Raw genomic sequence first — 12510 nt, 5'->3', positions numbered from 1 at the left:
GGTTCCTTCTATGAGACCGAGCACCGAGGATTAGTAGCTAGGAAGTGTAATATTAGAAGCAGCATTGTGAATGCCATTACCTTTCCCTAGACCGAGCTAGCTGTTCTTCCTGGAAAGCTCTCCTTTCCAGAGAGGTAATAACAGAGCAGAAAATGAGGATCCAAGTGCCTACATTTTTATCCTGTTTTTCTTATTATCCGGCTTTGTTACCTGGAACAAGTGCCCCGTGGCTGCTGAGGCAGGATCACAAGGGACCATCATAGCAGCGAGAAAAGGGAATGGCTCACACCCGATGCTTGGCTGGGGAGAGTCACGCTGACAGATTTGCTTAAATTCCCTGTACTCCCACCTTGCCCTGCACCTACTAGCTGGGGAGACGCTGTGCTGGAGGGCTGCTCGTTCCTCCCCACCGCCCGGCAAGGCCCATCGAAGCTGGCTTTGAGCAGGGAAACACTACAGGGCCTGGGCATGGGCGTGAGCCAGCGTGTGGCACTTCACTTAACAATAGCTAAACGTCGCTTGATCCTGACATAAGCCCCCCCAGCTGCCACTCACTGCTCCACATTCACCCTTTGCACACTGGGGTATTTATAGCTCAGAGGCAAAGGAAACCAGAATTCCTGATGGGAGGTTTTTGACATAGAATCATAGAATAGTGACATCTAGGTACATTATTTTTTCCACCCATGGCAATTGAACAAAACAATTGAAACAGTCTCTGCAAAATGCCTGAAGCAGCCTGGCCTCCGCTCCTGACTCCTCCGGTGCTGAATCCTCTCACCACTTTTATGTAGGGCTTCACTTGGGTCCTGGCCTCTTTCAATGCCCTTGTAAGCTGCCGACGCTTGTTTTTCTTTTATGATTCTTTTAAATCTCTAAATTCCCTAAGTGCACAACAAGGGGAAATATCTCTTCTTGCACGGGTGCACCGTTCAGGAACAAACAGACAAAAGTCTACCCTTGGATTTTGCTAGGAAGCGGAGCTGCTGGTTTTGGCACAGGGCAATCCTGCTCAGCAAGCCTCACTTCTCTAAGAAGTATTTAGCTCTGGGTTTCATTTAGGATATCAACGTTAATAGCTTAGAGGAGAGCGATGTAAGCCAAAGCCCTTGGTGAAATGTCATGCGGGGAGGTGATGGTGGGGTGGGGAAGTGAGGAGAATCAGAGCTGTGCCGTGCCCTCCAGGCAGTTGGGAGGTTTTTTGGTGTGAATTATTCAGGAGGAGAAGAAAGCAGCAGGAGAGAGCAAGGAGCCTGGAGCTACAGGCAGCCTATTTTGAGGAGTCTGAACAACTGTTGAAATGGCTTCCAAATAATCCACTTGCAGCCAGAAATAAATGGCCCTGAATGGGTCGCCTGCTGATTGACAGGAGCGTGCAGGCAGGGCAGAGCGGCTAAAATCAGTGCCCTCTTTCTCCCCACTGCCCCCTCCAAGCAGAGGCATTGCCTGCATGGGCTGGAGGTAGCAGCATGCAAATCGCACCGCTGATTTATTAGAGGGAAAGGAGCACCAGTCCCAATTTCCTGTCCAGGCTCAAGTCTGCATCAGTCCTTGAGGTGGAGGAGACGAGGGGTGGAACCGTGAGGCAGCCAGGGCTCCAGGGTCTGTGCCATTCAGGACCACATAGCAAGCCTTGTACATCTGCACCCCTCAGCATCACTTGGGGTCAGCAGAATGAGGCCAAAGTCACTTTCAAAAGCAGGTGCTTTGCTTTCAAACAAGCTGGTTTGCGACCTTGCGGTGCCCATGTTCTTGTTCTCACTTGCTATGAGCATTGCGATGATGTCCAGGGACTCCTGTCCCAGCGTGGATCCCAGTGTGCAGAGCACTGTGCAGGGTTGTTATTCCAAAATATGTTCCCAGTTGTTCAGTGGTGGATTTTGCTCAGACAGCTGCCCAGCACGATGGGTGTCTTTGATGTCAGGCTCTGGCTGACTTCCCCAGGTGCTAGCTGGGCTGCAATTTGCTTTGCAGACACGGCCTAGGGTTAACAAGAAGTGAAGATTTAATGGTCGGTGAATAATTGAAGCGAGGGCAACGTTGCTAAGAGCTGATAAGTCAGTGTGGGCAATGAGACCAGAACAAAAGCCAAAGCCCCAAGTCACCTTGTGTGATGGTGCCAGGTGATTTTTCTGGTGTTGCAGGGCTCGGTGCAGAGAGGAGGGCTGAGAAACCAAAAGCCCTGCTCCATGCATGAGAAACGTGTTTTTCCCATCGTGAGGGATGACAGGTAGATCATTTGGGGATATCTGCCTTTCCCGAGGAGACTGGGCATCCCCCATGTCACTTGTGAAGTTGCCACACTATTAGACACCAAAGAAGCCACACGGAAGGGTTTCCCAGCCACTAAAAAACCCAAAAAATTAGATGGGAGCTGGATCCTCTTTAGCCCCAGGATAACCCACCTGTGTGACTGCAAAAAGCCGGGCTGCAGATTTTCACTGTTTCTTTACCCTCATCTGGAGCTCCCCGCCTGCTCCTTCAGCTCTTCCAGCTGGACAGCATGTGTTGGGACACAGAGCCTCCAGCTGCTCCTGGAGGAAGTCCCTCCTGGAAGCAGGCTGCGGTTTGGGAGCACCTCCTCTCCCGTCCTCCAGCCTGGACCCTCTCACAGTCATCCCCAAACCCTCGGGGCTGGGGGCACAGCTGTCACGGGTACGTGACGGTGGCACGGAGCTGGAGTGGGCTGCCGTCCCTCCGTCCCCCGGAGCAGCTCCTCACACCAAGCCCTCTCTCCGCAGGCCCCGAGTACCAGAAGCGGAAGCTGCTGCATGAGATCATGGAGAACGCGGAGCACGCCGTCAACATGGAGGAGGAGGCGCCGCGGCCCGAGGGCGCCCCACCGCCCCCCACACCCCCCGAGAGCCCCCAGCTCCACGAGCAGGATGAGGCCCGACGACGGCCCAGCCCGGCCCCCAGCCCCGCCGCCACCCCTCCCGAGGCCAAGCGGGCCAAGGCGGCCCCTCGCCAGGATGGTGCCCTCCGTCCCGGCAGCTGGGCTGAGGCGGGCGGCCAGCCGGGCGGCGGGAGCCCCGTGCCCACTGAGGGTGAGGGCCGGCCGGCCTCGCGGGGCCGGGGGCGTCCCGCCGAGCAGATGGAGATCGGGCCGCTGCAGAGGATGGCGCGCGAGCCCGACGTCGAGCTCATCAAGGGCTACCACAGCTACGCTGTCCGGACCTCCCCCATCTCCCCGGCTGAGGACTATGAGGAGGAGCCGCTCCCTGAGCCCAAGCCGCCCTCCCCGGAGCCCCGGAGGGACCCCCAGCGCCGGGGGGGCACCTCTGTCCCGCCACAGGAGCAGGAGGAGAAGCCGGCAGCCAGGGTGGAGGCCAAGCCGGAGCCGCCCCGGCCCAAGGAGCTGAAGCAGCGCCCCAGCCCCGAGCGCAGGGCCGCCGGCCGGGCCGAGCCCGCTGCCAACAGGAAGACTGAGGCCAGGGCACCGGGACGGACGGAGGCCAAGGCGGGGGCCAAGCGGGGCCCGGCCACAACAGCGGTGGCAGCGCAGGAGGCAGAGGAGTGTGAAGAGGTGATGTGGGGCAGCCCGGGAGGCACCCCTGGGAGACATCTTTGCTTTATTTTTTTTTGTTGTTGTTGTTGTTTATTTTTCCCCCCGGACGTCAGAAATGGCCTGGAGGGATGCAGAGCCCATGGCCTCCAGGCTGCAGTGGGCCCGGAGAGGCTCTTTTCGGGATCCCAAGGCCTGCTGAAGAGGAGAGAGTCTTGGTTTCCCCTCTCCTGCTGCCTTCCCAGGCCGCCTAGGCTGGCGTTCCTAACCCTGTTATTTTAACTTCCTCTCTGCATCAGGCCAGATATGCTTTCAGACATGTCCCAGTTTCAAAATATGAGGAAAACAGGTGTTTTGTCATACATCTTTTACACTCTTCTCCCCTTCCTTTCCCACCCCTTCACCAGCCAACATGGATCTGGAAAGCGGGGGGAAAATGTAGGACAGGGAAGAAAAAGCTGAGTGGAGTTTCTTTTTCACCTGTTACTTTTACTTTTTTGCAGTAGAGGCACCTCATGAGCTGAACTGTGGTATCGAATCACCAGCTGATTTCCCAGGTTGAAAGTACAGAAACTCAATTTTGCTGTTAGCAAATACAGCTGTAAAACCAGACGTTTCATTAGCCCACTGCTTCTCATCTTGCAGCCCTTTGGATGTGAACAGTTCCAACGCGACTTTAGAAAAGCACAGCTTGGAAGTATTTTGGTCTGAAATTAGAGCATTCTCATACGGATGCATTTGTTCATCTTAAAAATGGCAACTTGACAAATGTGGGCGATGTGGGTGGAGAAAGGAGTTGGGAGGAGCAGCTTAACATGGGCTTGGCAGTTTGTGTGCCTGTGGTGAGGGTCTCCTTTAGCCTGCTTTAGCCTCCTCAGCAGGAGTTTACAGGGGAGAAATAGGAATTGGGATTGATAGATATTCAACTTGTTTGAAATTCCAGATGGTTGTTAAGTACCAGATTTATGCGTGTCAGGAAGGGATGATTCTGGTATTTTTGAATAGCAGAATCAAGCTGTGTCTGTCTCCTTGCCTGGAGCTGTGGTGTATAATACTCTGTTTTGGGTTTTTCCTTTAGGGACCTAACACAATCGTGATCTGCATGGTCATCTTACTGAACATTGGTCTGGCCATCCTATTTGTACATTTTTTGACATGATGTGCCCCTCGGACAAGGTAAGACAAGCAATGAGATTTTATCCTCAGTTTGTATACATCACTGTGGATGTTTTAGGGTTGACTAGCTGTACCCCCAACGCAAATCATTCACTGATTGGTGCCCTGGTGATAAAAATGCATGGGCATTTATTCAGTAGCTACAATTACTTTGCGTTAAGTGTTGATATTTTTGCTTACCCTTTGTCTATTCTAAATTTTTGGAGTAATTTCAGTAAATAGTTACTGAGTGTATTCATAAAATGATTTCCTTAAAGTTGGAAAAAATGAACTGTGTTGATCAGATACAGTCCCACAATATAATTTTGCCTTCTCACTTGGATGGACATGATTCATGGAGTGAGACTTCCAGTACAAGAATGTGTGTTGTTGAATTTGAAATTTGTTTTTTGCAAGAAACACTTCCAATTTGCTGTTCCATGGCTGCTGCTGCCAGACGAATTGTGCATTGCAATAGTTCTTGTCACTCAGCCCAGCAAGAGGCCGGAACACAATGAGAATGTGAAACTGTGAAATTTGCAGCTCTAATTGCACCAGTGCTAGTCCTGCTGCTGTTACGTAGTTGTGTTACTTAAGGTAAATAGGAGCTGAGATATGTATCTGACTAAGGTTAAACTGGAGCTCGCTCAGGTCTTCCACTTGAATTGGGATGAGGGTTTGCATTTGGATTTAGGGGCAATAAAATCTTGTGAGGTTTCTTGTGCCTGTGGAATTCGTACCCACAGGAATGTGTCATGGGTTTGCACAAGTTTTCTGTCGCCTTGGGCTCAAATATTGCAAAAAAACCTCATCAACGCTGAACCTGACCCTTGGGCCTCACGTGAACATAATGTGAGAGGCACCTCCCAAGCCCCCATGAGGGTATCAGGATGCCTTCCTGGGGCCTCCTGGGGGATAAAACTGCTCCGCTGGGCACTGCTTTCTGTTGTGTTCTCAGTCCCCACTCAGCCTGCGCAGGTGAAAGCCTTGCAGACAGCCGTGATTACATGTTGATCGTGTGTTTTGCTCCCCCTTGACTCTCCCATTCATCTGTGTCTGGGACAGGCGTTGCTGCTGATGGAGACCATGGACCCTGGCAGGGATTAAATCTCAGCCACCTGGAAACACCTAAGAGGAGGACTTGAGATCCCAAGGTTGCACTGCAAACATCAACCTGAAACAAAAGTGCCTGAAGATCGGTTCAGTCTCCCTGCTCCCAAGCTGTGGCTGGCCTCTGCAATCTACCAAGGAAAAGCCAGGGTTTCTGCAATTCAGCCTCCTTCTCTTCTTTGTATAAAATAGCAGTTGCCTTAAATTATTCTCACCAAAGCCATCAACTGTCCTGTCATGCCAGGGATGAGGGATTTGTCTGTAGCTGTAGGAAAATGAGTGAGAAGGTCTCATCCGTGCACACTGGTGTGTTTTCTAACTCCCTTGGTTGACTCATTGTCAGAGACTTCCCAAAGAGTATCATCCACAGTATGGAGATGAAGCAATACACAGCAACCAAAATGACTCACGAGAGCCGTGCCATGGCTAGGGGTGGACAGCATCACCCTCCATGCTTGGAAGTCATCCAAAAGGATGAACAAAAAGTCTTTCCCCGTCGCCTGGAGTCGTTTTCCGTGTATGGAGGACTGAGAGGGGGAGCAAGTTGAAATTGTGCTTGTTGAAGTGTAACCAAGAGTCCTGCCCATGCCTGCTGATGCGCCAGGGACGGGGACCGCGGGGTGGGGTGTGAGGGGCTGCCTGATCCGAGGCTGTTTGTGCATGCGGGGGGTGCTGCGGGGGGAGATGGTGCCCATTTCGGGACCGCATGCCATCCGAGCGCTTTCCTGCCACCAGCAATGCTCTGCTCAGAAGTGTCTTGCAGTGGGAGACTTCCTGCTGTAACGGGAAAGGGAACAGGTGTGCCGAATTTGTCCCCTTACCCCTTTTTCTTCTGTGAAAATGGTGCGAGTTACAACAAAAAGGAGGTACTTACTGAAAAATACCTCCGTACGCCCGCGGGTTCCTCCCCTTGGTGTGCTGGGCTGAAGGGGGGCTCCTGTGCGCTTCCATTGCAACAGAGCGAACAGGCTTTCCAGCCAGAGGATGCAGGGTGGCTGTTGTGGGAGTAGATATGTTATTCCCAAAAGGAAAGAGGTGCAAATACACTGAGTGACTCCAGTGTATTTGGGTGTTAGGCTCAAAAATATGCAGCAGCCAGACTTTAAGCAGTGGTGGAGTACAGAGGGGCAATTCTAGCTGCTGTTCTTGTGTGTGAGACTTAGAGACCTGAGCGGTTTGCACCGATTCTTCCCAAAGCTGTGACAGAGAGTGACCTTTGGAAGATGTTTCCACCGTGTTCTGCTCTGATCCTTAGCAGTGCGAGCTTAGAAAGTCGGCACAGATGAAGTTACAGTTTAGTGTGAGGCTGAGTGCTTGGACGTGTTTCTTCCTTCTTTTAAGGGCAATATGTATTTTCTATCCCTTTTTAAGATAATCGGAAATGTTATTTGTAGTTGGTTGTGCACCTCTGTGTATCCTGAAGTCCCACAGCACAGGACTGGGTGGGAAAACCTGAGGGACTGGAAAGAATGGGGAAATGATTGTTAAGGAAAAACAGATGCCCAGTCTGCTTCAAAGGTCAGTCTGAAAGGATTTCAGAGACAGGTTAGCAGACAGGCAGGAGTTTACACTGACTGGAGACACGGGGCAAAACCTGCCTAATTTAACTGCTCTAATTATGGCATAGGAAAGTGAGAATAATTCAGTACTTTTCTTTGTGAACCAAGTTTATTTTTTAACCTTATTCAGCTCAGGAATGTTGCCACAGTAGCAAATACATGGTGTTAACTGTGGGAGAAGTGAATGTGATCTGTTCCTAAAAGCCATGTGGCTGTACCAGTCCTGAGAAAGCTGTGCAGCATCATCTACACTTCCACAGAGCATAGTTTAGTAGCAATTTGCTTCTTTTCTTTTTTCTTTTTTGAAGTATAAATGTATTGCAAACCCCAGGCTCTGCTGCCTTTGACGTTTTATCTCCGTTTGCTGACACTCACTTGCCAGCTCTGCAGTCTCAATATGCCAACCGCTTTTATTAACCACCGAGACAATTTCCGTTGAGAGACCTGAGGGGCTTTTATTTATCACTAAGCACAAAAATGGATCTTTTTCAACAGTGCTAAGGTAATTCCCCCGCCCCATTTTTTTATGCATGTGATGTGCACTCAGTAATGTGCTTTCCTCCTAGTAACCTTCTGAGAAAAGTAGGTAGATTTGCTTTTATGTGACGTATAAATATATCCGTATTGCACTGAGATATGGATATATATACATATATATAGCCCCTTAGGAATTTTGTTTTCTTAGATGCAAAAATAACAGATTTACCTCAAACTGCATGCTTTCAAAACTGACTAGGATATTGTGTTATACTTTTCAGGTCTTACAAAGATGCAGATACATTTCACTCTTCACACAAAAATACCTTCATCACAGATTTTGCAAGCTGTTTACTACAATCTGTGTACTACTGTCCAGAGTTTTCTGTCGGTTGTTCTGCTGGATTACGTGCAATAATAAACAGTTATCTGCTCACTGTATCCATGTGGATCTTTGCAGGGGAATCTCCAGGTTTCTTTCCAGGTTGACACATTCACTCCTGTCTAAAAGGAGATTTCATTGACGTGTGGTACAGAATTTCATAGGTGGCATCTGGTTGGTTTTTAGCTTTTTCCCAATATCTATTTCAAAATCTTGTACTTTTTGTTGTTTGGGGGGTACTTTGCAAAGAGAATTGTTTTCACTTACTGCATTTTAAAAGTTTGGTGCCAGATGTTTGAGCACGCCTCCAGCTCTCTGAGAAAGCTCCGGGTGCTACCATCACGCCGGCCTCCTCCAGAGGTTGCACGGGGCCAGGAGGAAAGGCAGCTCGCTGGCCCGAAGCCTGCTGGGGTGATGCAGACGGCCGCTGACAGGTCCCTTTGCTGCCTCCGGACCCCAGGACTGCTGCCAAGTTTCTTCCAAGCTGTGCATTGCTACCCGCTCCTCTGGCACCACAGTCCTCCTGGGTTTGGAGAGGACTGATTCTCCTTCACCTGTGGCCCGTCCTCTCGCTCAGCCCCTTGAAATGGCCAGAGTGAGAGGAAAGCCAGGCACGGGGCACAGGGAAATGGCAGTCGGGGGAAGAGCGATTTACAGGGGAGGAAAGGAGAGCAGAGCCCAGCGCCAGCCAGGGGCAGCGGGGCTTGGGGGCCTGAGGAATGCAGAGTAGCCAAAACCTTCAATCCCTTTTCTATTTCTGGAGTGTCTCACATGAGCAAAGCCGGGCTGTGCAGAGGGGCTGGCGGGACGCAGGCTCAGCCTCCGCGGGCAGCAGGGGCTCCCCCCAGCTTCTGCAGGACACAAGGGGTCTTGTGGGGGAAGATTTCATATTCTGGTAGAGACTTAAGGAGCTGAGTACAGTGAAATGATGGTTTTACTCTCCTCTGGGCTTATTTTGCTTCTGGTATGGGAGGAACCGGCAGCGTCTCATTCATGCAGTCTCTGGGAGGAGGCTGGGGGCAGCTGTGTAACTGGAGCCCTTTGCACCTCATAAATCTTAGGCTGATGAATGGAGCAGATCTTTGGCCCATGTGTGGCAGAGGCAGCAGGGAGGGAGGTGGGTCTGCTGCTAAAAGCAATGACGTATTGCCTCAAAAATACTAATAAGGGCAAAATGAAAAGCCTGCCCCTTCCCCAGGGTAGGGGGAACAGTGCTGGGTCTCTGCCTCGGGAGCTGCTCGTCTCAGGGGTAACACCCCGGACACTGCTCCCGGCAGAGCGTCCCCGGGTGCGGGCAGGGAGGTGTCCGATATGTGAGAAGCGGGATAAAGGCACCGGCCTGATCCTGTGACCGAAGGGCAGCAGCCTTAACCTCCACGGGTGGGAGGGAAGGTGCAATCTGAGCCCTGGTGTCCTTCGAGCGTGACCTGCCCAGGCATCCTGGGGACGACCACGCTGCCCTCCACCGTCCTTGTGGGATGTTGAGGCTTGTGGGAGCAACCCCCTCTCTTGGCCTTCATCTTTGCACGAGAGGAAGGGCCAGAGCTGGGGACGAGGTGGCCCCAGCAGCCCATAGGTGTTGGGAAGTGCAGAGGGGGGTTACTGTGCTCCTTTCTGGCCCAGGAGCTGGGAACAGGGCTGCCTCCATGCCACCGCCTTCGCTCCAAGACCCTTCCTGGAGAAAGCCAAAGTGAGTCCTGGGAGCATTAATGCAACAGGGAATAGCCACCGCTAGCAACTCCAGCAAAATGTTTTCTCACGCCTGGCCATGGCTTAGCCCCCAGCCCCAGTTTCAAAAGCTGTGACTTTCTCCTCCTGCTTGGCCAAGCCAAGGGTGCACCATGCCCGGCTCGGGACCAGCAGCAAGAGGCCCCGCAGTGGCCACCCGCTCCTGTCCTCTTCTGCCAGAAAGGCTGGCACTGCACAACTGGGAAAAGTTGCTTTTATTTTAATTCCTCTTAGCAGCCACCCACGCTGTGCCCGTGGGGACAGGCAGGATCAGCTACCACAGGAGGACAACAGGCCCTCGCTGACCGTCTCAGAACTAGCACCGGGACCACCCCAGGACCTTCTCCGTGAAAGGGGAAAGTTTTTAAAGGCTTCTCGGCTTGTGCCTTCAAGCGTTCCCTTTCAGAGGAGCAGCGAGCGGCCACTGGTGCACTCACAGCATCCCCTGTCTCTATAGAAACAGCACGCTCAGAGCACAATGCACAAGGTGGGTACTAAAGAAAATTCAGCAATTACAAAACACAGATTATCCTTAATACTTCTGCCCATCACCCATGCCAGAGGGGACCCGTGGCGTTGCAGTCATGTTCCCTCCCTCAGGCAATCGGGGCACTGGGCAGTGCCATCAGTGCCCTCCCATCAGGGTCTGCCTTTAAATCCCAGCAGGACAGAAATGGGCAGGTCTGGTTAACTGCTAAACTGGGGGTATTTTAGGAAATTAGAATCAGTCCTTTGGGACTGGCGAGCTCCGATCTGCTGTGCATCACAGCGCGCTCCCCAGAATGGGTGCCTTGGTTTGAAGAGCGCTGAGGAGCAACTTCTGAGCAAGCAAAGAGGAGGCAGGTCCTGGGGCAGCACTGGCCAAAGAGCCCTTCAAGGCCCTTAGGAAGCATGGATTGCAAAATAAATAAATAACTGCTGCGTGATTACATTACTGTTGCTGTAGGGCTATCCCGAAGGCTTTATTACCAGCTCCTTAATTGGAGTCTGCTTGAACTAATTCATTCAAAGAAGCAGCCAGGGGCCAGACCGGATTGAAGAGTGGCTGTACTGAATTCATTCCCTAACATGTGGTCCACCTTCTCTTGTGTCTCTGAAAAATTTAAGCAGTTGTTCAGCATCTTCTTCAGTGACCCGAGTATTACTGATTTAAAGGTACCACTACTTTAATTTTAAAAACGTGCTCTTTGCAGGCTTGTACCACCGAGCAGAAGCCAAGCTCAAATACCTTGCTCTGGTTCCAGAGAGGTGCTGGGTGCCCTTGTGATTTTTTTTTCCCTTTTTTAGGGAACTGATGGTGTTTTGTGGGTCCCTTCCAACCCAACACATTCTATGATTCTATGGCCCTGGGGCCGGCTGGCTCCCAGGGCACTGGCTGGGATCACAAGGGAGAGGCTCTCCCAAAGATCCATCAGCATGGTCACGCTGTCCTCCAGCGCAGGCTGGCATGGATGCCCAGTTTTTCCCCTGAAAGAACTTTTTCTACCACCCAAATCTAGACATGAGGTAAGAAGACAACCTGACTGGGGCTTAAACTGAAGATTTTGGTAAGTTATTTAAATTTCTGTGTTTCGCAGGAGTAAATAGCCCTTGCTGAGGACCCATCTGTACACTCTATAGAGGTGATTACTCCATGGCCTCTGTCACCAATACTGCATTGGGACCAGCCGGATTCAGGTAAGCATGATGGATGTGGTGTTTCCTACACTGGAGGTCTCTGATGAGGGCTGCGAGCTTCAGCCAACCCGTAGCCCTCCCAGCCCATAAACATCACTCATCCCTCTCCCACCAGCCCTTCCCCAAGCAGCTGCCTCCTCCGTCCCCCTCCCTGCACTGCTCACAAATTCATCCCGCTCCCCAGGGCTCTGCGGCAGTGCCAGGTCTCCCCTCTCCTGCCAGAGGACTTGTTTGCTGTGTAATCGAAGAAAGCAGATGGCATTTTACCAGGTCAACAAGCACTGGGAGGGCTTTAATTAAGAAACTAACAGGTTAGATCAAATTGAGGAGTGTCTTCAATGTGGTGAGTTATTTAGGAGTAGTAGATTCTCTATTTGGTGGCGTATTTATAAACTTGCAGCCTACGCTCAAGCTGTTGAGAGTAAATAAGTGCTAAGAGTAAAATGCAGCTTCAGATTTCATGAGCAGGGTGGGGTGTTGCAGGGTACAAGGTAATCCAGGCACAAGCTTGAAGGGGGCTCTTTGATTGCTTTTAAGGAATCAAGGTTTTTATTCAGACCCTGGATATCCAGAGGAAGTTACAGTGGTGAGTTATTTCTTTTAATTCCTTTCTGCTGGTGATTTTATTTCCCAACGGCATGCAGCTGCCTGTCCTCTCAACCAGCATCTCCTTAGCAAGCTGAGTGCTGACCTTCCGCCTCCACTTCCACCTAAAACTCTCTCAAATCCTCCTAATGGGTCAAAGTATTGTGGGAGGAAGGAGCAGGAACTCGTTCCTCATCTGCAGAGTTTAATGCTCTGGTGCATTTGCTGGAGATCTCGTGGTGCTGGGGGAATTTATCTGCCAATTATTTCTCAAAAAATAACAAAAGATCACGCAGTGCATGGCAGATAAGGGCAGAAAAGGGAGAAGAGAA

The 12510-nt window shown here is 51.3% G+C and overlaps 1 protein-coding gene across 1 annotated transcript in view; it reads left to right on the top strand.

The window, feature by feature from the left end:
• JPH2 (junctophilin 2) overlaps positions 1-8247 on the top strand; it is a 34246-nt gene extending 25999 nt beyond the window's left edge. The window contains exons 4-6 of the mRNA XM_063350177.1: positions 2742-3526; positions 4584-4681; positions 5726-8247. Of these exons, the coding sequence (XP_063206247.1) occupies positions 2742-3526; positions 4584-4664 (866 nt within the window). The 3' untranslated portion in view covers positions 4665-4681; positions 5726-8247. The remainder of the gene's footprint in view (positions 1-2741; positions 3527-4583; positions 4682-5725) is intronic.
• Positions 8248-12510: the final 4263 nt, after the last annotated feature.

The sequence above is a fragment of the Chroicocephalus ridibundus genome, chromosome 12 (assembly GCF_963924245.1).
Source record: "Chroicocephalus ridibundus chromosome 12, bChrRid1.1, whole genome shotgun sequence".
Taxonomy (NCBI): Eukaryota; Metazoa; Chordata; class Aves; order Charadriiformes; family Laridae; genus Chroicocephalus; species Chroicocephalus ridibundus.
This window is presented reverse-complemented; position numbering and strand designations above follow the sequence as displayed.